We start from the raw sequence: 22,798 nt of genomic DNA, 5'->3' as shown, positions 1-22,798 counted from the left end.
GGAGGTTTTTAAGATCCACCCTTGGGTGGGGTGATCTAGTTGGGGATGGTCCTGCTTTGAGCAAGGGGTGGATTAGATGACCTTCTCAGGTCCTTTCCAACCCTAATTTTCTATGATTCTATGAATTATTCCACTGAAATCCAACTGAGGGGGCAAGTCTACCTCCTCAAGAGAGCATGCTAGAGTGCTGCCATGAAGCATGGCATGCTTGCTTCACATATGCTTCAACCTGATTGGTTGTCATGGCGATATCTTTGTGCAGTGCCAGGCCAACACTGAAGAAAGGAAGCTATGTTACACCTGTTTTGGGGTGAGATGCATGCAAACCAGGCATATTGTGCCTCCCTGTGGTGTTTCCTTCCACTCTCCCTAGATCATAAGCATTGGTCAAGGAGTAAGTCATTCTTGTCTGACCTACTCAAAGGAAATGTAATTGGATTTACAGATAAAATCTGGCCCCCAACATAAGGGCTTATAGGAATTAGAATGAAGAGATCTCTACATTATCTAGCCTGTCCTGCACAGGTCATTTTAGGATTGCTTCCTGCAACATATCACTTGGTGTCAGGCTTGTTGGCTAAATATCCCCATGCTGCTGACCTAGCAGAGACATGCTTATAGTTTTTTCTGGTGTGAGATTTTGAATCATATTTTTAAAAAAACATTCTAATATTTACTACTAATAATAGTATTGTGTCATGCTGCAGAGGAGACAATGCATTTGGGGGTTTGTCTTATGTGGTAGAGGCTGAGGGAGTGTTTTATAATGATATCAGGGATATATTTGGTAGCCGTGTTGGTCTGAGACAAAAAGAAGCGTAAAACTCTAGCACTTTTGGTTCAAAGATGATACCTTTTATTAGACCAACTAGGAAATCACAATATAATTTTTTGTGAGTTTTAGTTGGTCTAGTAAAAGGTATCATCTCTGAACAAAGAGTTCTAGAGTTTTGCATTTCTTTTATGATGATATGAAGTCCATCACTGTCAGGATGAATGCACTGAGTGGAAATCAGTGTTTGAATGAAGAGAGAGCCAATCACCTGTCATTTTCTTCTGTTTAACAGTTTGCATCAGAGAGGTATCATGCTTTTTGTCTTCTTCTTTAAACAAATACTTAAATACAAAGTGAAAATTTTATCTTAGTCTAAGTCTAGATGTAGATCTGTTGCTTATTGAGATGCTGGCTATGTCAGAAGACAGGTTATTAGTTCTGTGCTATTGTTCAGATCTTATACTAGAAGCCCCTTGATTTCAGATGAGAAAAGTGAACTGGTTTGGGGTCTTGGTTTCTATTTAGCCCTGAAAATTTGAGAGGATGGAAATGCATGTACTGTGTATTTGGCAGATGGCTGAAAGTGGTTCTATCTACCTAAGTGTCCCTTTGGCAAGGCAGCAAACAAAAGGAATGTTGCTACACTCAGAAAGGATTACTTGGAGGCATTCATGTAACATACGCATGACTTGGCAAGATACAAAAGCTATGAATAAAAGTATACTGATAAGAAAACATAACCGAATCCTCTTTATATTTTTCCTCTTTAATGGCATTTGCATAAGAAAGCCTTTTGTGCATTGAAGTCTCAAAATAAATACATCCCTGGTTTTCCTTCCAAATGAGCAAATGGTGAATGAAGATTTTTTTTTTCTCAGAGGAGGAAAATAAACAATTCTATAATTATTGCTGCAGTCTTTTTGAGCAGGTTCAGCTTTTTGGTACAAAATGGATATTTTTTAAAGGTACTGTGATATTTAATGGGAAGACAGTAAACGAAATGGAGAAAGACGCTGTATGTTGTAGATGAAAGCTTAACATTGGAGCCTTGAAGAAAATACTCTTTTCAGTAGTATGTAAAATGCTTGCTTAGATGTGAAATCAGGCAAGTTCAGTGTAGAAGCAGGACACTTCTGAAGCTATATTGCAAAGAGAGTTGACCCTTTGGCTTTTCTATCTCTTTCTCCCACAAAGCACTCTGTGATTAACTTCAGGTGTTCAGATGACTGAATCAAAATCATGCTGTGTTTTCAAAACTCTGTGACATCAGGTTGTCCCTTCTGTTAGCTCTAAATAGGACTAAGCTACAAATAGAATGATCATACACTAGTTTTTTGGTTCCTCAAAATGAAAAGTGAGGCAAATTGTTTAAAATGTTCATGGTTCTTAAGTTTTATATTTCCAACTGGTAAGATATTTTGAGAGTAGGCCATAAATGCTTACTTTGTGAACTCAGGTCATTTTTGTAGCATGGGCACCCAAGTTGCACCCTTAAGGTTTTCCTGTGCATGCAGTATCTATTCAAAATCTCCAACTGCACAAAAATACTGGCATCTGCAACTGAAAACAGGTAGTTCCGTGAATCTATTTTAAATGTAGGGGGGGAAAAACAAACCCTCTAGCTTGTTTTGTCCTCTGATGTGACCTTTATCTACCTTTTAGCTCTGTAAACAAGACCTAACCACTCTCATTTGAAGAGGCCCTAGGTCATCTATATTTTATGGAAGTTTCCTATATCTTCTTGCTTACACAATTATTTCCAGTAGTTTTTGATACTCTTTAATCCTGCAAATCCTTTCTTTAAACCCACAATTTCCTCCAATCCCCCAGCATGTACCCAAGCATGGTAATGCAATTATTTTTTTAAGTAAATGTGAACCCTAAATCAGTGAGTTACTTCAGCAGGTGCTCAACTTTAAGCGTAAGACCCATATTGACTTCAATGGATCTGCTTGTTGCAACATTTAGGATCACTTTTTTCTGGTTTTACTGGTTCAGGTTCGCCAGTGAGAAAAATAAACCAAACAGGAACCAAAATAGCCTTTATTTCTTATCAGCTGGGTGGTAAGTCCAACTGAGAAGGGGGAGTATGTGAGGATACATATCTAAAGTTGTTCATCTTTGAACCAGCAGTCACAGGCTAACACATGGATGCACACAGCAAGATAATATTCCTTTCTTTTGCATATCATTCCATTAACATTTCAAACCAATTTCTACATTCTTTGACTGCCTGGCATCTTCCAAGGTGCTCAGAAACCTATACTTGGGTTGAAGTGATACTGAATACAGAATAGTTGGAAATTTGGCAGCAGGCCTCACCTTCACTCACCCCACCCCAAATGTCTGGTCCCTCTGGGAGCCCTGGAAGCCAGGTAAAACAGCTCCATGGTCCAGATACAGCCCATGCGTCATATGTTTGATACACCTCTGTTGGAGGTTAGTTGTACCAGTTGATAGAATTTAAGCAGCTTGTGGTCTGATCTAAACTTCTTCCGGGCATTTGGGACTTGTGCAAAACCAGCCTGAAATTCTGGGAACTACAGCCGACTCTTTGATATCCCTTTCACACTGCTATATCCAGAAGCACTTGAACATAACAGAGAACCCATCATGAAACGCCACGACTTGTAAATGGCTATAGTAGAAGCTTTAAATCTAATGAAATAGGACATAGTACTGTGAAGTTTAATCACAGGCAAGACTCCTATAAACAATTAACCACCTCTCTCTCCTAGTCATCTGTCACAGTGTCACATCATGTAGCTTGATTGTGGTGGAAGATGGTAACACTCAGATTTGTCAAATAAACAGATTCAAACAACTTTTCCTCCTTCTTTCTTTCCTCAGACCTGCCTACTGGTCTGAGTGCCCTAGTGCCACTATTCTGTACAGAGAAAGGGAGCAGTTCCTTGTACCCTCTTTCCTTCTACTCAGGAGAGAACACAACGTAAAAACAACTATATTAACATTAGTAGAACAGAAAGTAAAATGTGTGTTCTCAGTGGGACTTAATTTCAGTAGAATAAATTGATAACTTAGAAGCATTTGTGTAAAATATTGTAGATCCTTACGGAAGAAACTGTACAGTATCAAAATAATTTGAATTCAAACACTGTATGCTGGGGAAGGCCTCTGCTGAACCCAGATGTGCAAGGGGTACCACTTGTGACAATACATCCTACTCTCTCCCCTGGCTCACATGCAATAATGTCTGGAAAAAATGGCAAATGGCATTGCTGGTCACATACCTAGGGTGCATCCAATGCCGTTCTTAGCCTCTGGCATGCTTACTTCCACACACCCAGTGCCACCCAAAGGGTGGCCACGTGCCATTTTCTCAGCGTTTGAACTGAGCAGAAGCAAGTGGGTTGAGCATGTTAACATAGCAATGCTCCCTAGCATATAGTGTGTGTGTGTGTATATATATATATGGCATTTTGATCCCAAATCCATAGGAATCCTTCCATTGACTTCAGCAGGCTCTTGATGAGACTAAAAGGAACGAGAAGTTAGTGGTTAGCTATGTGCAGATTAAATGAATGCTGCAAAGATGCATCTAGAGACAACAATGGGAGCTGATAAAAACTGCTTGTTCATCAGTATTTTTACCTTGTACACAGCATTCCCTCTAAGCTGCATGGTGTGCATGGCCATGCAGGGGTGCCTGGCTGTGCAGCATGAGTGTGTTTGTGTGGCCATGCACTCCACATAGCTTAGAGGGAACACTATTCATACAGTTAGTCCCCACATGAAGTTATCACATCTCATCTGACTGAAAACTGAATAGTTTTTAGTACTCTTTTAATGAGATTTAGAAGAACTTTCAGCATACTGTTATTTAGCATGCCATAAAAAGACCAAGCCCCAAAAAATCCAGAATAGGCAGAGAAGAAACATTCAGGCAAAAATTTAAAAAAATGATTCCCAGTTCTCAAAAATATTTTCATGCTTGCTGAAGGCATTTTGGTGACTCGAAGAACCTACATTATGATGCAGAGTGAAAGCCTTGATGATACAGCCTACTTTGCCCTCCATTTCAGAACTGCTGATGGCAAACTGATAGCAAAATGCTCTGTAGACTGATGATTTTTTCTGTCTAGGGATAGGTTCTCTGCATTTCTATAGTCAAAAGATTGACAACAGATTAATGACCACAAAGGATGGTCTCCTTTCTTCACTGAGCATTAGAGGGCAAGGTACCCAGGACTGATTGGTGTCTGCATATGTATTTTTATCATTCTTTCCTTAGATAGGGTGATACCAGGCTGAATTGGCACTTCACATTCCAGTCAGTTAAAGACACCATGGAGCAAATGAAGGATCCAGAATATCACAATCTGCTTCCTGCTGTCTTGGGACAAAGTGACTTGTGCTATTAGTGTGCCTCTCCATCTCTGCTGATTAGAGCTGCCCTGCCTTTTCCTCACTCACCCTCTGATCACTGTCATGGGGAGGGGGAGCATAAGCCTTGAAGTGGCTGCAGGCCTAGCCTGCATGGGCTGGGGTGATGTAGATTAATCAGCATGTGGGAGTACCTAGAATATGCCCAGAGCAGCATGCAGCAGGGCTTAGTCATTAACCTTTATGGCATTGGTATGTATCTCTGCATATATCACTGGGTTAGAGCTGAGAACCATTCTAACTTGGGATGAGATGGAAGCATCATAGTAAATGTCCATGCAACAGCTCTGATGGATCACCAGCAGCTTTGATGTTAGACGTGCCTCTGGCCCAGATGGTGAGCGGCCCGTGCGTGGCCATGCAGGGGCAGAGGGGCATGCAAGAAGCCTCCCCACTTGCATGGCTGTGCAAGGGCTGTGCACAATAGCGGAGAGCTAGCTCCAGAGAGCACAGGGGCTGGCAGCAGGAGACTGAAAGATGTGTGGGGATGACACAGGACCCTGGCCCTAATGCAGGGGCCAATGCACTGGGTTAACCCTATTGATCTTGTATCAACTGCCACTCCTGAGGAGACCTGGCTCTGTAGAGCCCCCTAGGTCCTACAGTTATGTCCAGCCAACCACAACTGAGCTCTGAAGGCATGTAATACTAGTCAGTAGGGGTGATGATAACAATAATTTGTTTTCCTTGGTCTGCTTTTGTATTGTTGGACTAAGGAGCTTCTGGTACTTAGTGCACCAGGTAAGCTATGGGCTCAGTTGATCACACAGTGAACTGCCAGGTAATCCTTACTAAATGGACCAGACTTATAATTGCAGGATGACAGGAGGTGATATAAGGGGCTCACCAAGAGCATATAGTTTGGTATAGTTTGCTGTTTCCTTTGCAAGGGGCTTTCCTTTACCTGCCTCTGAACTTGGCTTACCTCTCTTTCTGCTGGAGAGACCTTTCTAGATGCAGAGGACATGGGATTCACTTTTAGTTACCAAAAGAGCAGGAATGGAGGGAAGCTGGCATTTGGTTTATTGAACATCAATCAGTTTTGACTAATGTGTGATTGCTTTTAGGGGCAACCAAAGACATGGGGAAGATGCTGGGTGGGGATGAAGAAAAAGATCCTGATGCTGCCAAGAAAGAAGAGGAACGACAGGAAGCCCTTAGGCAGGAAGAGGAGGAAAGGAAAGCAAAATATGCAAAGATGGAGGCTGAAAGAGAAGTCATGAGACAAGGAATTCGAGACAAGGTAAGTGTCACCTTCTAACTGCACTAACTGCAGGGTAGATATGCGGTTTTATAGATATGCACCTTCATCGATATGCACCTTTATCTAACTAAGTAAGATATATGGAGAGAACACAAGCTTTTCTGAACCCAAGTTCACCTGTGCTAGGTCATTGCTTTGCTGCACTCAACTTTTAGCTTTCACTTCTGTTTTGAACCTTTGCCACTTAACAAGTTTTGTGTTCAAGAGCACTGTCATATCAAAATGCCAAATATGAATGAATGAAGAGGATTGTTGCATTTTTTTCTTTTTTACATCTTGAATGACTTTGTTACTTTTCTTGTCATATCATGACAGCATAAGACTCTCCAAGGCCATGTCACTGGTTTATACAAAACACCATAATTCAATCTGTTTTTGTTCTAAGTGAGGGTGTCCTAATACTCAGTGGGCACCTCTACACATGCGTTGACTCCAACCTAGATTTACTGAGCAGTAAGATACTGTGCACTAAGGGACTTTGGGCAGGTGTCTACATGTGCAGAGATTAGAGAGAAAATTTGCTCCCAGATCCCTGCAGCCTTGCAATGCACTCACTGGGGGTGAGGGGATGGAGCTCCAAGCTCTGGCTGCAGCTGCCAGCAGGCTGGCAGCCCCCTTTAAAAGCCAGCCCCACTCTCTGCTCTCTGGGCAGCCTCTTCTTTTGGTTAGGAGCAGCATGGCAAGTGCAGAGGCAGCACATGGCAGCTTTGTTTGTGCCTCCCTGCACTTTGGCTGCCCCAGCCCCTGGCAGTGACAAACAGCTTCCTGGGATCTTGCTGACCACTGTGATCAACCTACTGGCCTGCCAGAATAACTGTCACCTGGCCCACGGCTGTCTTGCTCCTCCCAGTTCCCTCATGACCAGCGACCACCTGCCCAGCCGTAGCTTACGCTCCCAGGGCTACCACTACTAGGGATGCCATTGAGTGGCTCCAGGATGCTGCTGCTGGGGCTGCCATCACCCCCCTGGGCCTCCAATGCCACTGCCTCTGGGCCTGCTGCCCCACCCACCATTGGTGGCAGCACCTTGTCCAGCACATCTGGGATGATAAGCAATGGTTAGATGGCTTCTGGAAGAACCAGTCCACCTTCTGGGACCTGCTGTACTATCTCCAGACCCACCTGGAGTGCCAGGACACCAGCATGTACTCAGCCCTCCCTGCTGACACCTGCCTAGCTCCGGTGCTGCAGTCTCTGGTATGTCATTCACCTGTTTGGCATAAGCAAGACCACCACCAGGGAGGCTGTTCTGGAGGTGTGCAGTGCCCTCCAGGATATGCTGGCGGACACTGTCCTCCATGTCCATGACTCCCGGGCAGTGGTGGCAGGGTTCCATGCAGTGGGATTCCCCCAGTGTTATTGGGGCCCTGGACTGGACCCACATACTGGTCACCTGCCCATCCCATAGAGACTTCGCCTACTCAGGAGATTCTACTCCATGGCCCTGCAGGCCATGGTGGACCACCAGAGCACATTCATGCATGTGAGTGCCCATGTCTTTTGCAGCTCTGGCCAGGCGGGACTGATGGAAAGCAAGAACTTCACACAGGAGGTGCTGGACCTGCACCTGGGCACCATGGCCATCCCTCCCCTATTCATCAGGGACCCTACCTACCTGCTTCTCCCCTGGCTGATGAGGCCCTACACCAGTCACCTGGATCCCCGCCAGGCCCACTTTAACTAGTGCCTGGGCCAGATCTGTACCCTGATTTAGTGCTCATTCGGCCACCTCAAGAGCTTCTGGTGCTCCCTCACTGCTCATCTTGAGGTCACCAAAGAGAACCTCCATTGGGTCATCATTGCAGCTTTCATGCTGTATAATATCTGTGAGGCCCAGGGAGAGATATTCCGTGAGGCCTGAGTGGAGGAGATGTGATGCAAGGAGGCAGCCTGACAGCGGGAGCACCTCCTGTGGTGGCAGCAGCAGGTCCTGCCTGACAAGGACCCAGAAGAGCTGCACACCTGCCAGCAGAGGCCAGGGCACTACATAGAGAAGGCTCTAGCAGATCACATCCTGCAGTTCTTCCCACTCTAGCTCTCCTGCCTCGCTGCCCACAAACCCCCTACCCCCTGCCCACCCCCAGCACCACTCCCATGGCAGGCACCCATACAAAAAAGAAACCTTTATTCCCCTCACAGCACACACCCCCATTCCTCCCCCTCTCCCTTCAGCACAGAGCCCTATACCCTGTCAACACACAGAGCCCCCTTCTCCTCCTCGCTCAACAAACAGAGCCCCTCCACCACCCTCTCCACCCACCTCCGGGAGCGGGGGGGTGCCAACACACCCGCGGCGGGCAGGGCCCCCCCCGGAGGCTGGCGGGAGGGGGGGGAAGCGGGCAGGGGGCCGCTCGTGAGGCGAGGGTCCGGCCGCTTCCTCTTCCCTCTCCTCCCCCGTGCCCGGGTTGACCTGGGCCCCGCCGGGCGACTTGGGCGCGCAGCCGGCAAACCGACTCCAGCCTCTCCCTGATTCCAGATGCTGGGTCTGTAGAGCCAGGAGACAGAAGCCTTTTGTGAGAGTTTGCAACATTTCTGGGATAAGATGCACTGTACCTGGAGCCATGCACTGCCCAACTTAGATCAGGGGTCAGACATGCGTGGGTGCCCAGGGACCACATGGTAAGTGTCATGGGGGAGAGTGGCTGGAAGATCCCCAAACAACAAATGAGGATCCCCTAGGATGGAGATCATGTACAAAAGAAGAAAAAACAAAAATAATCAAAGAGAAACACTTACCTGCAGCAGGGTCTGCAGCACAGCTGGAGCGAGGGAGGAAAACCATGCAGGTTGTGAGCCCCGCCTTTATCCAGCTGAACAGCCATGAGCAGCAAAAGAGGCTGCGGAGCAGAACAGCAGGCGGCTGGGCTCCGGCATCTAGTATAGAAGATGGCCAGCCACTTGAGAAGGTACCACAGGATGTTGGTAGTGGGATGCCTCTGACAGCATCTGAGGAAGATAGTACCGCATATCGTGCTCAGCAGGGTGAGGGGAGAAATGACCCGGGACAAGGGACTGCGGCCAACCGTGGCCAGACAACAGGTCAGCCCCAGTGAGATCCTAAGGGGACATGACGCCCTGTTATCCTAGCAATAGGGCTGGGGAGAGGAAACCGGATGGGTCCTTCCTGACTTCTGGTTTGTTTTGGCTCCTTTTTGTTATCTCCCTCTTGGAGGGGCTGAGAGATAGGGTGAGGCGGCACAGGCAAAACAGCTCTACAGCACCTTTTTTTTTCCTTTTCTTTGATTGATGGTTAAATTTAGAGTCCCTGGCCTGATACTGCTTTATGGCAGACAGAGGCTCTGCTGAAGCCAAATGGCTAAGTGATATGAGTTATCTCAGGAGGAAGTGCTTAAGGTGTAATAAGGCTACAAAGATCATCGAGCTCAAGAAACACAACATCATTGGGGTGCAGTCAACAAGATCTGGTGACCTGCTGAAAGGTTGGTGCAAGGTTGGGGTGTAGGGGAGGTAGAACCCCGTGGACTCCCCATGAAAGAGGACCCCTGGGTGGTTTGCCCCCCTACTAGAATAACATTCAAAGTTGTGGCAGGCAAGTCTGAGGGGAGGCCACCCAGGTGATAAACATCTACCATCAGGCTTACAGGAGACCGCAAGACGTCCACTGCTGGCCATCTGGACCAAGGCTACGTGCAACCAACTGCTTGAAGCCAGGTGGGCACAGTAAGTCAAGTGTGCAGGCCCAGGCCCAAGTGGGCACTGGCTAAGGTCTTCATTTCATCTTGCTCCCCTGTGGCCTGTGGCCCACTGCTGCTAGCCCCAGGCAACCTGCCTCCTCTGGCCCACTCCCAGGGTGGAACGGGCCAGGCTTCTGCAGGTATTAAATTTAATCATGATTAGGAATTTTTCCTGCTTAGTAAGTGTACACATGTGGAGAACCACATGCTTACTGTGCAGTAAACTAGGCAATGGTGCAGTAAAACATTGCATGTAGATATACCTAGTGTATTGCTTACATCATTCTTCTAGAAAAAGAAGTGATAGCTTATCTCTGCTTTTCATGCTTCCTAGTTCAATACTGGCTAATAGGGAATTTGTTCATCTAAGGAAGGAGTACAAAAAATATTAATTTTTCTGGAAACTTTAAAAATCAGGAGATCTTGATTGGCATCTCCTTGTTTTTATGTTCATGGGAGGCCCAGTAAAAAAAAAAGACTGGCAATTTGTTTTTTATAATTAAAATAACAACATATAGGATTGTTTTAAACAGTAAATGAAAAATATAGACTTTTGTTTGAGACGATGATGTAATTTAACATTATTAAAAATTGTTAGTCAAGGTTATCGGTCCATAGGGTTCCTTGTGGAAGGGAGAGAGCTGTTCTTCTAACCCATCCTGGTAACTAGGGCAAGAGTTAATCAGATAATTAATCAGTTAATCCATGATAATCAGCTCCAACTTTTAAAAGTATGAATACCCTTCCAAGGGGGGCAAAATAACAGGAAGGATTAAAAACCCTTCAGGAAGAAGCTCTGAAATTGAATCAGCTTGTGAAAAAAGTCAATAGTCTATGGAAGACGGCTCACTGGCACTTAAGTTATATGTCTAAAGATAAATAATAATAAACAAATATTTTGTATAGGGAGACACTGGCTCAATTTTCAGAATAGATGCAGGTCACCTGTATAAGAACAATATCTCTTAGACTAAGGTCTTTATGAGCTCATTTTATTAAATTGTCAGAGAAAGTCCCTGTGTGGTGTCTCCTTTTTGTGAAGATTATGCTCACCTCAAGAGGGAATCCCAACATATAACAGACAGCATCCAAATTAGGTAAACACTTCCAAACATGCAGTTAAGATTGAGGAAAGTAGGAAGAAAATTGGAGTGATATAATTCTAAGAAAAGATACTGCTGTAACTAATTTATCTCCTTGTGATGCTAGTAGGCAGACACGTTCATATGTTCATTAATGAGAACTTACAGAACACTGCAGAGAGGTACAGAATTCCCATGAAGCTAAAATATTATGGGCTTAGACCCAGTTCCAGCAGATTTACTTGCATGCTTTGCTGACTTGAGGCTCTAGGCTATGCCAGTAGGCTATGTGAGATATGAAGGGAATAAGAGAATAATGAATTTCTTAGTGGGAAGCAAATGATTTCATGGCATCTGTGACTGTCTCCTCCAATGCTGCTAAAGTATCCCTGTAACCAGACCTCAGTAGCATCCCTATCCTTGCTGTAGTGTGAACTTCTGCGTAAATATTTAGGAAATTTCAAGTATACACTGTTATATATCAGAGGCAAAGAATAGAATGTATAACACCTTTGGGAAGGATTCTGGCAGTGTTCTAGTTAATTTATGTCGAATTATGTAAGTATGTTGCAGCTTAGATTTAGCTGTATCAAGTAGTGTGTTGGGGAGAAACATCTCTTGGAGAATGTCTATACTCTTTAGTGATATTCTGCAGTAAAGGTCATATCTTCAGCAGGAATTACTCTAATGTTATCAAATGGAGACACACCAGAGCCATTTCATGAAATGAAGGCTGAACCTCAGGTAAGCAACAGAAAATATGGTGTTTACTGGTGGTAAAGAGGATGTGTGGTTTGCATTAAAAGACTTGTTAAGACATAAGGTACTCTAGCCTTTTCATTTGGTAATCTTGACTATAATTGCTAAAAGCCTGGCTATTTCCTGAGGAATTGTGAAAGAGGGATATAATCTTTAGAAAGGAGACATTAAAATGGAAATATTACTGTGCCCTGACACAGAAATGAATTGGATGATATAACAGGTCTTCTTTGTCTCCAGCTACTGTGAGATGATTCTAGGAAATCTGAAATAACTTGAGAAGGGACAGAAAGAAGCTCTTCCTCTTAGAGAATAACACAGTTTTTTTTCTTGTCTTAGAAGTGACCTTGATCTCTAACAGATCTCTCTAAGCCTAGAAATACTGGTGGGGGGCGGGGAGGAATGTGGCATAACTATGGCAGGTCAATTGAGACAGCTGACCTGGTTGCTAGCTTTGAGGGGAAAGGGCAGAAATATAACCGCCACTGGGAATTGTACAATCACAATTGCAATTGCATCAGTTGTGCAGCAGTAACTGGAAATCACTATTGCCTCTGTACCCTGGTTGCATGGCCATGTCATTATACTATTGTATATTATTGCTACAGGGCATCTTTTAGTCAGCCTGTGTGTTTCTCATGTGGTTTCTAACATACAGATAGAAATACATATTACATGCTTACAACATTGTGAGGGAGTGCACTCTATGGGAGGCTCTTAGGCCTGCAGCCGTAACTACTTGGGTGTACCCAACTGAGGGCCTTGCCCTACCCCAGGCCTGGGCAAAATCAATGTGAGGAAGAAGTAAAGCAAGGAAAGTAGGCTAGAAGCTGGGTGGTCTGCTCACTTCCTTGGGTATCAGACTTGACTTGCTTCCACAGCCTGTATGAACTGAGGTCTAAGGTTAACACTTTATGCACTTGGATAAGGTGGGCCATACTTACTTTCCCTCTGTTATTCAGAGGCAATGTTAAAGTGGACATCCACTTTTGTTCATTTGCTTTGGCCTCCATTAATGTAGGTCTTATACAAGCATCATAAATTTACACACTATTAATAAGACACATCTCTTCTGGGAAGCGCTTTAAATTTTGAGGAAACAAGGCAAACACAAAGCAAGTCACAGGGAAGTGGTTCAGGAGCTGAGGTAGGTGAGCCACTCAGAAGGATGAGGATGAATAGCTTGAAGGTTATAGATTACTGTTATTATTATAAGTATCCTCCAGACTGCAATAACTTTTTATCTTAGCTCCCAAGATGATAAATTGAGGTAGCTGCATCCTTAGCTAAACATTCTAGCTGGGTGAAATTTCTCGGATGAGTACCTTATTTTAATTTTCAGTATCTGAACTGAGACACTGATACCTATGTAATGGGAATAGCATCTCTTCTTTTGCTATCTGAGTGAACATTGATAAATCCTGTTCTCTGACTGGTTCATATCCTTTTCCTTCTCTGCACAAGCATTCCTTTGTAAAATCTCTCAGTCAAGTTGCAGTTATGTCCATGTACACGTGTGTGACAGGGGAAGCCATTTGCAGGGTCCCAGTGCTATTTTCTCCCGAAGGGCCATTGCATTTAGTAATCAGGATATTGTTGCAGCACCCTCGGGTCCAAGGCAGGAATAGCTAATGTAGATGATGGTGTCCTCACATCAAAGTAGGATGGAGAACGATGAGGCCAATAGGCACCTGACTGCCCTTAAAATATGAACAAATTCCACCTTTAGTCCCACAGAGGTCTTCTGTTCAGTACAAAGTCACTATCCTTTGTACTGTAGTTCCCATCTGTATTATAGATCACCTACCTATCATGCATCTTGCTGTAAAACCTGCTTGTCTTGTTCTGTTGTAGTAAAACATAATTGTAGAACATGGTGGTCTCTTTAGGGCGCATCTACATGTGCATTAATGCACATTAGTTAATGCGCAATTAAATCTAGTACCTCCATTGTGAGGTACTACAAAAACACACATTAGCCTGGCTTAACATGCATTAATTAAAAAGCACACTCTTTAAGTGATGTTTAATGTGCACACTAAGAAGAACGTTTTTAAGTAATGGTTTAATGTGCATTAAAATAGGCTAATGCACATTAAAGCACATGTGTAGCCATGCCCTAAGACCAATATTTGCCAGCAGATGCAATACAAGAATGCCTGAGATACTGCAGCTGCCTCTGAATGTCATCATGGGGAAGCATACCCCTACAGACAAGTCTTTGACCAGAATCATGTGTGTGGCATGTGAAGTATAATTAATAAACTTTTGCTGTATTAATTAAATCCTGTGTCTTGAAAACAGAAGAGAAACCTCCATTATCTCAGTCAGCTGAAGAAAGCCAACACATATAGACAGATAATTACGTTTGCAAACCCTTCATTAAAAAAATGCTGAAGCACTCAGCAGATTTCTGCCTCATTCCTTGCACAGGAAGAACAAGGCTCCTGTAATGAGCAGCTATTCAAAATTCCATGTTAGCCTTATCAATATACGCCTCTCAGGTGCACTGTTCAAACCATGCTTTGCACATAGAATTATTAATTTCCTGGTGGGCTTTTCTCAGCGTTATGATACATGTGTGCCATTAATTCATCCTCATGAACCCCCATAAATTGGGAATAGAGACGCAGAGAAATCTGTGCCAAGATTTTACACTAATGTTGGCTGCCCAGTTGGAGAAGTACATGCCTTGACATCACCAACCATTCTATATCAGTTTATTTGTTCAAAGCATAGCCCCAACAATTTTCATCTGTGGCCATAAATGTTCAGCAGTTCTGCTTATTACACTACAAGGTCTCAAGTTGGGCTGATAGAAAAGGAGAGAATACACTTGGAAAAGTTTGGTTTACATGATTTGGCCAGCATCACAATTGAAGGGAGGATGGGATCTAATATTTCAGGATGACAGTTGCCTTAACCAGGACTGACCTGTCTTTTCTGGCAATTTCCTGCTTCATTCACTACACACCTTTTTATTCTGCAAAAAATAAAGCATAGGCCTTACAAACAACAGACACATCAACCACATGACCATGCTACATTTCCCGAGCACTATCCATCCTGCGCACTGGTGAAGTCAGGAGACGTGTGGAAAAAATCCGTATGTATTTATGTCATTTGTATCCCTGCCAAGGGAATGAATTAAAATAGTGTTAGCAACCTTACTTCAGGTAATTCTTAATGTTTGTGTACTTACATTGGAAGTGTCTCTGTTTTTTTAATAGTTATTCTATTTTATTTGTTTTATTGGTATTAAATTTCCTAGACTTTGAAAAAGCAAACAACAGAGCCATAAATTCCAGCAGGCAGCATCAGATTGACACTTCTAGGGCATTTGTATACGATTGCTGTGCAGCGCTGGACAGTTTTAAAAGCACGCAGTGCTGCGGTGCGTGCAGTTGTATAAGTGGCAAAATGCGCATGAGCACTAAGAAAATGGCAGCGGCACACTTTTGAACTAAAACACATTGGAGTTGTTTTAGTTCAAAAGTGCATTGCTGCCATTTTCTTTGCGCTGATGTGCATTTTGCTACTTATACAACTGTACGTGATGCAGCGCAGTGCGTGTCAGCTCGCATGTGGGTCAGACTCAATTAATCAAGTCTGCTTCATCCTGCCAGATCTCTGATATGCTGAGGAACAAAAAGGTATGTATATAAATGTTCCTAGGGTTTGAACCTTTAGATCAGCTGCCTGGATTCGTATCACTTGAGCTAAGGGAGCAATGGGTATCAGTAATGTGTCATCCTGTATACAGGTCACCTAAGGGGGAGATGAGGAAGAGAACATATTTTATTATGTGGGCTTCATAGAAATTTTCTGACAGTAGAGGAATGGTGAGATCCAATTCCATTCCCAGTTCCTGAGGGGTCTGTTATTTAGCGGTAAGAGACCTTCTGCCTCCTCCCTTACAAGTATGATCCCTCTGCCTTCATATTTGTCCCAGTAGCACTATTTCTATTAATGGCAAATTCCTATAATTTATAATAGACAATGAAATCCTTCATTTCTAGGTAGTCTTGAGAATCACAGCCAGAGGCAAGGATTCTGCAATCTTTGCAATTTTTAATTGAGAGGAAATTGTCTTGTCTCAAGAAAAGCATGGAAACTTTGAGCCTTTATAGAGGTCTGAAGAATACATGATTTCTGGCTCTTCCAGGATAAATACTAGGGGCAAGGGTTTCTTAGAGTGCTACTTTTATTAGATCAAATAGGTTGTTGGGGTAAAGTTAGACAATCTTTTGAATGCAAGACAGTCTTCCTTAGTTCTGATCACAAGGATCCAGGCACAGCATAGTAAAAAACAGCAGTGGGGGAAAGTGAGAGAAATTCCCAGAGATAGCACACACACAATTGGCAAAAGAAAAGAAGCTGATTACTGGGAGATCAAGGCCTATCGAAAGGGAGGAGGGCCATTGTCACACATCATGTGTGGAAAGAACTCAGGAGTCAGATAAAACATAATGTGTTATAAAACCAATATTAGTGTTTTGTCTTTGGTTCTTAGTATACAGGCAGCTTATGAATTTTTGTTCCTGAATTTGCCTTTTATAAGTGTTAGGTAGATTTCCAATGAGCATGTGGGTAGTGAAGTCAGGGGAGAATGGTTTTTTGCTGAAAAATGTGCTTCTTATCATGTACACAAATGCATGTGTATGTGTTTGTGTCTGCCCATCCTTTGTATTTTTCCTGTGAAAGTTCATTCTGGTGCATAGTTGATTTTAGTTACATCCATGTAGTTGCCATGAGGGCATTTGGTGCATTGGATCAGGTATATTACATTTTGGCATAATTTCTGGACCATCACAGCTAGAGCATCACTCTTTCATTACCATCATTAGGACAGTGACAGCATTTGGGTTAATCAGATCTGGAAAAATTATCTGAAGGCCATACTTGACACACTTGCCTGCTGGTTTGCTCCTCTGTAGTGGAAAAGATCCCATAATATTGTGTATTTATGTATATATATATATGTATACACACACACATATTATATATATATATATGTATATGTATATATAATATATATAAACAACATTATACATTGCCAACAACATTAACAACAATATAATTAATTATACATATATATTTATGTATTATATATATTTATAAAATTACTAACACCATTCTTAGCTTATGATTTATAAAAACCCCCACAAGTTTTAGGTTTGTAGGTCTAGATGTTTATGAGATAATCAACAACCAAAATCAAATAGATGATTTGCCTTGAATATTTTACTTAAGTATTCCCTGGAGGTTTTGATGACACTGGACTGCCAAGATGCAAATTGACTCTTTTCTCAATATACTGTTTAATCTTTCCTCTTTAAAATGGATTCAAAGACATCTTTCATAGAATCATAGAATCAATGAGTCGGAAGGGACCTAGACAGATCATCTAGTCCGACCCCCCATCATAGGCAGGAATGAGCACTGGGGGTGGGAGGGGTCATAAGACCCCAGCCAGGTGCCTATCCAGTCTCCTCTTGAAGATTTCCAGGGAAAGTGAGAGCACCACCTCTCTGGGAAGCCTATTCCAGGCTCTGGCCACGCTTACCATGAAATAGTTCTTCCTAATATCTAACCTAGACCTATCCTCCCTCAGCCTGTGGCCATTGTTCCTGGCAACTCCAAGAGGGGCCCTGGTGAACAGGCTTTCCTCGAGTGCTTGCTGCTGGCCCCTGATAAGGTTGTAGGCAGCCACAAGATCCGCCCTCAGTCTCCTCTTGCGGAGACTGAAGAGATTCAGGTCCCTCAGCCTCTTCTCATAGGACTGGCCACGGAGGCCCTCAACCATATGAGTGGCCTCCTCTGGACCCTCTCCAGGTTCTCCATGTCCTTCTTGAAGTGCGGCGCCCAGAACTGGACACAGTACTCCAGCTGTGGCCTGACCAGTGCTGCATAGAGGGGGAGCAAGACCTGTCTGGACCTGTTAGTGATGCCCCTGTTGATGCATGACAGGGTGCGGTTGGCTCTGCGTATTGCTTCATTGCATTGGCAACCCATATTCATCCTGGAGTCAATTCTGACTCCAAGATCTCTCTCTGCCTCTGTGCTGCTGAGAGGGTCAGCCCCTAACTTATAACCATAATGCTGGTTCCCTCTCCCCAGGTGCAGCACTCTGCACTTGTCCTTGTTGAACTGCATCCTATTCAAATCTGCCCACTTCTCCAACCTATCCAGGTCTGCCTGGATGCGGTCCCTGCCTGCCAGTGTATTCACTTTACCCCACAGCTTGGTGTCATCAGTGAACTTGAACAGGGTGCTCTCCACATCCTCGTCCAGGTCGCTAATGAAGATGTTGAAGAGCACCGGCCCAAGGACCGAGCCCTGGGGGACTCTGCTGCCCACACCCTCCCAGGTCAACATCGACCCATCCACCACCACCCTCTGGGTTCGCCCCTGGAGCCAGTTTGCCACCCATGTGACTGGGCAATCGTCAACAGTCTCTCAGCTTGCCCACCAGAATTGGGTGGGATGCTGTGTTGAAGGCCTTCTGGAAGATGACATTGACTTCCTCCTTCACATCTAAGCTTTTTGTTACCTGGTCATAGAAAGAGACCAGGTTAGTCAGACAGGATCGGCCTGGCACAAACCCATGTTGGTTACCCCTCACCATCACTTCCCCTGCAGAGTTCTCACAAATGTGGCCCTTGGTAATTTTTTCAAAGACCTTCCCCAGGATAGAAGTGAGGCTGACTGGCCTGTAGTTGCCAGGCTCTTCCTTCCTCCCCTTCTTGAAAATAGGGACCACATTGGCCCTTTTCCAGTCCACAGGAAAAGGACCAATGTGGCCCTTTATTTTAATGAATTCATGCTTTTGAAGGTACATCATCATGTTCACTTTTTTTCTTTCTAATTTTGGTTGTTTTAGACAGAAGTGCTGTCATCCCTTCATTTTAGTTTAGAGAAAATTTCTGCATTGCTCTCTGCATTGCAGGTATCCCAGAATCTGCAGCTGTCTCTCAGCATCCTTTGTCATGTAGGAATACAGGGCTCGGAGATGTTGGCATTGGATTTACAATCCAGTCCTGATACTTTGTTTCAGGTGTGTACAACCTTTCTAAATGACCAACCACAACCCCTCCATTTCCTGATAGGAAAATTTTATTGTTACATAGCAATAGCAAATAAGACTAATGAAAGCAAATCAAGAAAAATGACTACACAGTCTTACTTATTTACCAGTCCTAGGATTTGACAAAGAGATGGTACATCTGACCAGTATGTGAATGCCATCTTATTGTTCTTTCTTGAATCAGTCTCTTGGCAAGCATGTCAGCAGCCTAGGAGTTTGGGGGTCCAGGCTCTCCAGCCATCCCTTTGAAGCTGACTCTCCCCAATCCCACTTATGTATTTTCATCAGCTAAAATTTCAGGATTTACCCAGCACTCTGTGTGTATTCAGATGCATAGTCAGGCAGCTCTGTGCTTGGGGCAGCTGCAAGATGCTTGGAACAATGTGGCTTTAGCAGTGCTGATCAGTAAAGGGGTTAGCTGCTGTGGTTGCAGCTGTTTTGTGGTTCCCTGCTTCCACCCCCACGAAGGTTGCAATTTGTGCTGCTGTCTTGGTGTTCCCCTCAGTTAAGCTATTTCTTGTGTCTGGGGAACATTGGTGATGCATAGTGGGTGCATGTGGGTGCACATGCACCCCTTGACATTAGCCATGCACCCCCTGGAAGCACCAGCCACAAAACCAGAAAGTCCGGCAGAAGTGCTTCGTGATTGGCTTCCGGGGGTCCCCCCCCAAGTCAGTGATTTACCTCTGGGGGACATCCCCCCATCAGCGATTTGGTGCCCCCCTAGACTAAAGAGGCACTAGTCACCTATGCTAGGGAATACTCTATTTTCCCCTCTTACACATAGTTCATAGTTTCATAGTTAGTAGGGTCGGAAGGGACCTAAGCAGATCATCAAGTCCAACCCCCTGCCTTGGCAGGAAAATGTACTGGGGTCAAACGACCCCAGCAAGGTGTTCGTCTAGCTTTGTCTTAAAGACCCCCAAGGTATGAGCCAGCACCACTTCACTTGGAAGTTGGTTCCAGATCCTAGCCGCCCTGACCGTGAAGTAGCACTCCCTGATATCTAGCCTGAATCTACCCTGTGCCAGCTTGTGAATGTTATTTCTAGTCACTCCTGGTGCTGCTCGGGGGAGCAGGGACTCCCCCAGTGCCTGCTGGTCCCCTCTGATTAGTTTGTAACAGGCCACTAGATCCCCCTTCAGCCTTCTCTTGTGGAGGCTGAACAGGTTCAGGTCGCTTAGCCTCTCCTTATAGGGCCTGCCCTGCTGCCCCCGATCATGCGAGTGGTCCTCCTCTAGGACTAGCTTCCCGGATCAAGGACAACAAGAAGTCCTTTTTTAAATACATATGGGGCAAAAAGAAGGTTCTGGGTAACATGGGGCCCCTGCAGGACACGCTAGGAAATTTGGTCATCACACCAGACAACAAAGCTAACATATTTAACAATTTCTTTGCCTCCATTTTCCTGAGCAGGGACCAGAACAGCCACCCCACTCTGGGCCCCCCTTAGACCCCAGGGGAGATGCACCTAGGCCAAGGGTTAGTGAGGAACTAGTTAGGGAACTTCTGGAGGGACTGGATGTATTCAAATCAGCTGGTCTGGACAATCTCCACCCTCGAGTACTGAGGGAATTGGCTGAGGTCATTGCGGGACCCCTGGCACGGCTTTATGAGCACTCGTGGTGCTCTGGTGTGGTGCCAGAGGACTGGAAGAGGGCCAGTGTGGTTCCCATCTTCAAAAAAAGGAAGAAGGAGGACCTGGGAAACTATAGGCCAGTTAGTCTTACCTCAATCCTGGGCAAGCTTTTTGAGAGAATTATTCTGGCACATGTCCATGAGGGGCCAGCAAGGGAGATTATGCTTAAGGACAAGCAGTGCATGGATTCATCAGTGGCAGGTCCTGTCAGACCAACCTGGTGGCCTTCTACGACCAGATCACCAAATCCTTAGATGCAGGGGTCGCAGTGGACGTAGTCTTCCTGGACTTTCAGAAGGCTTTCGACACTGTCTCTCACCCCGTTCTCATTAAGAAACTGTGGGGCTGTGGTGTCGACACCCACACAGTCAAATGGGTCGCCAACTGGCTGGAGGGTCGCACCCAGAGAGTGGTGGTGGATGGGTCATTTTTGACCTGGAGGGACGTGGGCAGTGGGGTCCCCCAGGGCTCGGTCCTCTGGCCCGCACTGTTCAACATCTTTATCAGTGACTTGGATGAGGGGGTAAAAAGCACTCCGTTCAAATTTGCTGATGACACTAAGATGTGGGGGGATGTGGGCCCGCTAGAAGGGAGGAATAGGCTGTAATCAGATCTAGACAAGTTACAGGGGTGGGCAGATGAGAATAGGATGGGATTCAACACTGACAAGTGCAAGGTGCTGCGCCTGGGGAGGAAGAACCAGCACCATACCTACAAGCTGGGGAACTCCCTTCTCATCAGTACAGAGGCAGAAAAGGATCTTGGAGTTATCATTGGGGCCAAGATGAACGTGGGCCGGCAGTGAGAGGATGCAGTCAGGAAGGCCAACCGCACCTTGTCATGCATCCACAGATGCATCTCAAGCAGGTCCAGGGAGGTGATCCTCCCCCTCTATGTGGCACTGGTCAGGCTGCAGTTGGAGTACTGCATCCAGTTCTGGGCGCTGCACTTCAGGAGGGATGTGAACAACATGGAGAGGTCCAGAGGAGGGCCACTCTCATGATCAGGGTGCAGCAGGGCAGGCCCTATGAGGAGAGGCTATGGGACCTGAACTTGTTCAGCCCCCACAAGAGAAGACTGGCAGGGATCAAGTGGCCTGTTACAAACTAGTCAGAGGGGACCAGCAGGCACTGGGGGAGTCCCTGTTCCCCCGAGCACTGCCAGGAGTGACCAGGAATAACGGTCACAAGCTGGCAGAGGGTAGATTTAGGCTAGATATCAGGAGGCGCTACTTCACGGTCAGGTCGGCTAGGATCTGGAACCACCTTCCAAGAGAAGTGGTGCTGGCTCCTACCCTGGGGGCCTTTAAGAGGAGGCTAGATGTACACCTTGCTGGGGTCGTTTGACTCCAGTACTCTTTCCTGCCATGGCAGGGGGTCGGATTTGATGATCTTCTCAGGTCCAGTCCAACTCTAGAAACTATAAAACTATAAGGGTAGAATGATAGTGTCTTATAAAAATAGATGGATAAATGGATTTTCAGGATTTAGGATGGAATAGAATCACACGTAGGCACTTAAGTCTACTTACAACCTAATGCATGGAATAGAATCTGGCCTGCAATATCTAGAATTATCAATATTATCTGAACGGAAATGCATGCATAATCTCTTTAGCTGCTGCAGAGTAGTACAACTCCACTAGCTGCAGTGGAGCTATGCTTTCTTATGTCAGCTGATTTTCTGACCCTAAGACTTAAGCTGGTATTTTAACTCAGCTAAGGAAGGCACCATTATATAAATGCTCTATCTAGGAAGCAAACTGATTTCTTCCCTTCCTCCCCCACCCCCTCCTTACTGCCACCATGCAAAAAAACCCCCAAAACCTAATCTGAATTGTATTTGTTTTATAGCCCTCAGCTCACTTGGTTTTTACCTGCTGATTTAATAGATGCCTTATTGGGCAGACACAGTAAATTGGCTTTCACATGTAAGAGTACTATGGTCTAACTACATTACTGTGTTCAGCAATAAGCTTGATCACCTTCTAATGGATATCAACTAAATACTTGGAATAATAGCCCAGTGACTAACTAGGTCTCATGGGAACCATTTCCAATGTCAGTGAAACATTTTTAAATGAGGAATTTAAGC

The 22,798-nt window shown here is 44.8% G+C and overlaps 1 protein-coding gene across 2 annotated transcripts in view; it reads left to right on the top strand.

Annotated features, from left to right (window-relative positions):
• CPLX1 (complexin 1) overlaps positions 1–22,798 on the top strand; it is a 250,568-nt gene that overhangs the window by 145,065 nt on the left and 82,705 nt on the right. For both annotated transcript variants that reach the window (XM_090039030.1, XM_090039031.1), the window contains one exon: positions 6,247–6,422. In XM_090039030.1, the coding sequence (XP_089895156.1) occupies positions 6,247–6,422 (176 nt within the window). The remainder of the gene's footprint in view (positions 1–6,246; positions 6,423–22,798) is intronic.

Source organism: Crocodylus siamensis, chromosome 3, assembly GCF_052110815.1.
Source record: "Crocodylus siamensis isolate JL-2025a chromosome 3, ASM5211081v1, whole genome shotgun sequence".
NCBI classification, from domain to species: domain Eukaryota; kingdom Metazoa; phylum Chordata; order Crocodylia; family Crocodylidae; genus Crocodylus; species Crocodylus siamensis.
The sequence above is the reverse complement of the archived record's forward strand: the minus strand, read 5'-3'. Positions and strand labels throughout refer to the sequence as shown.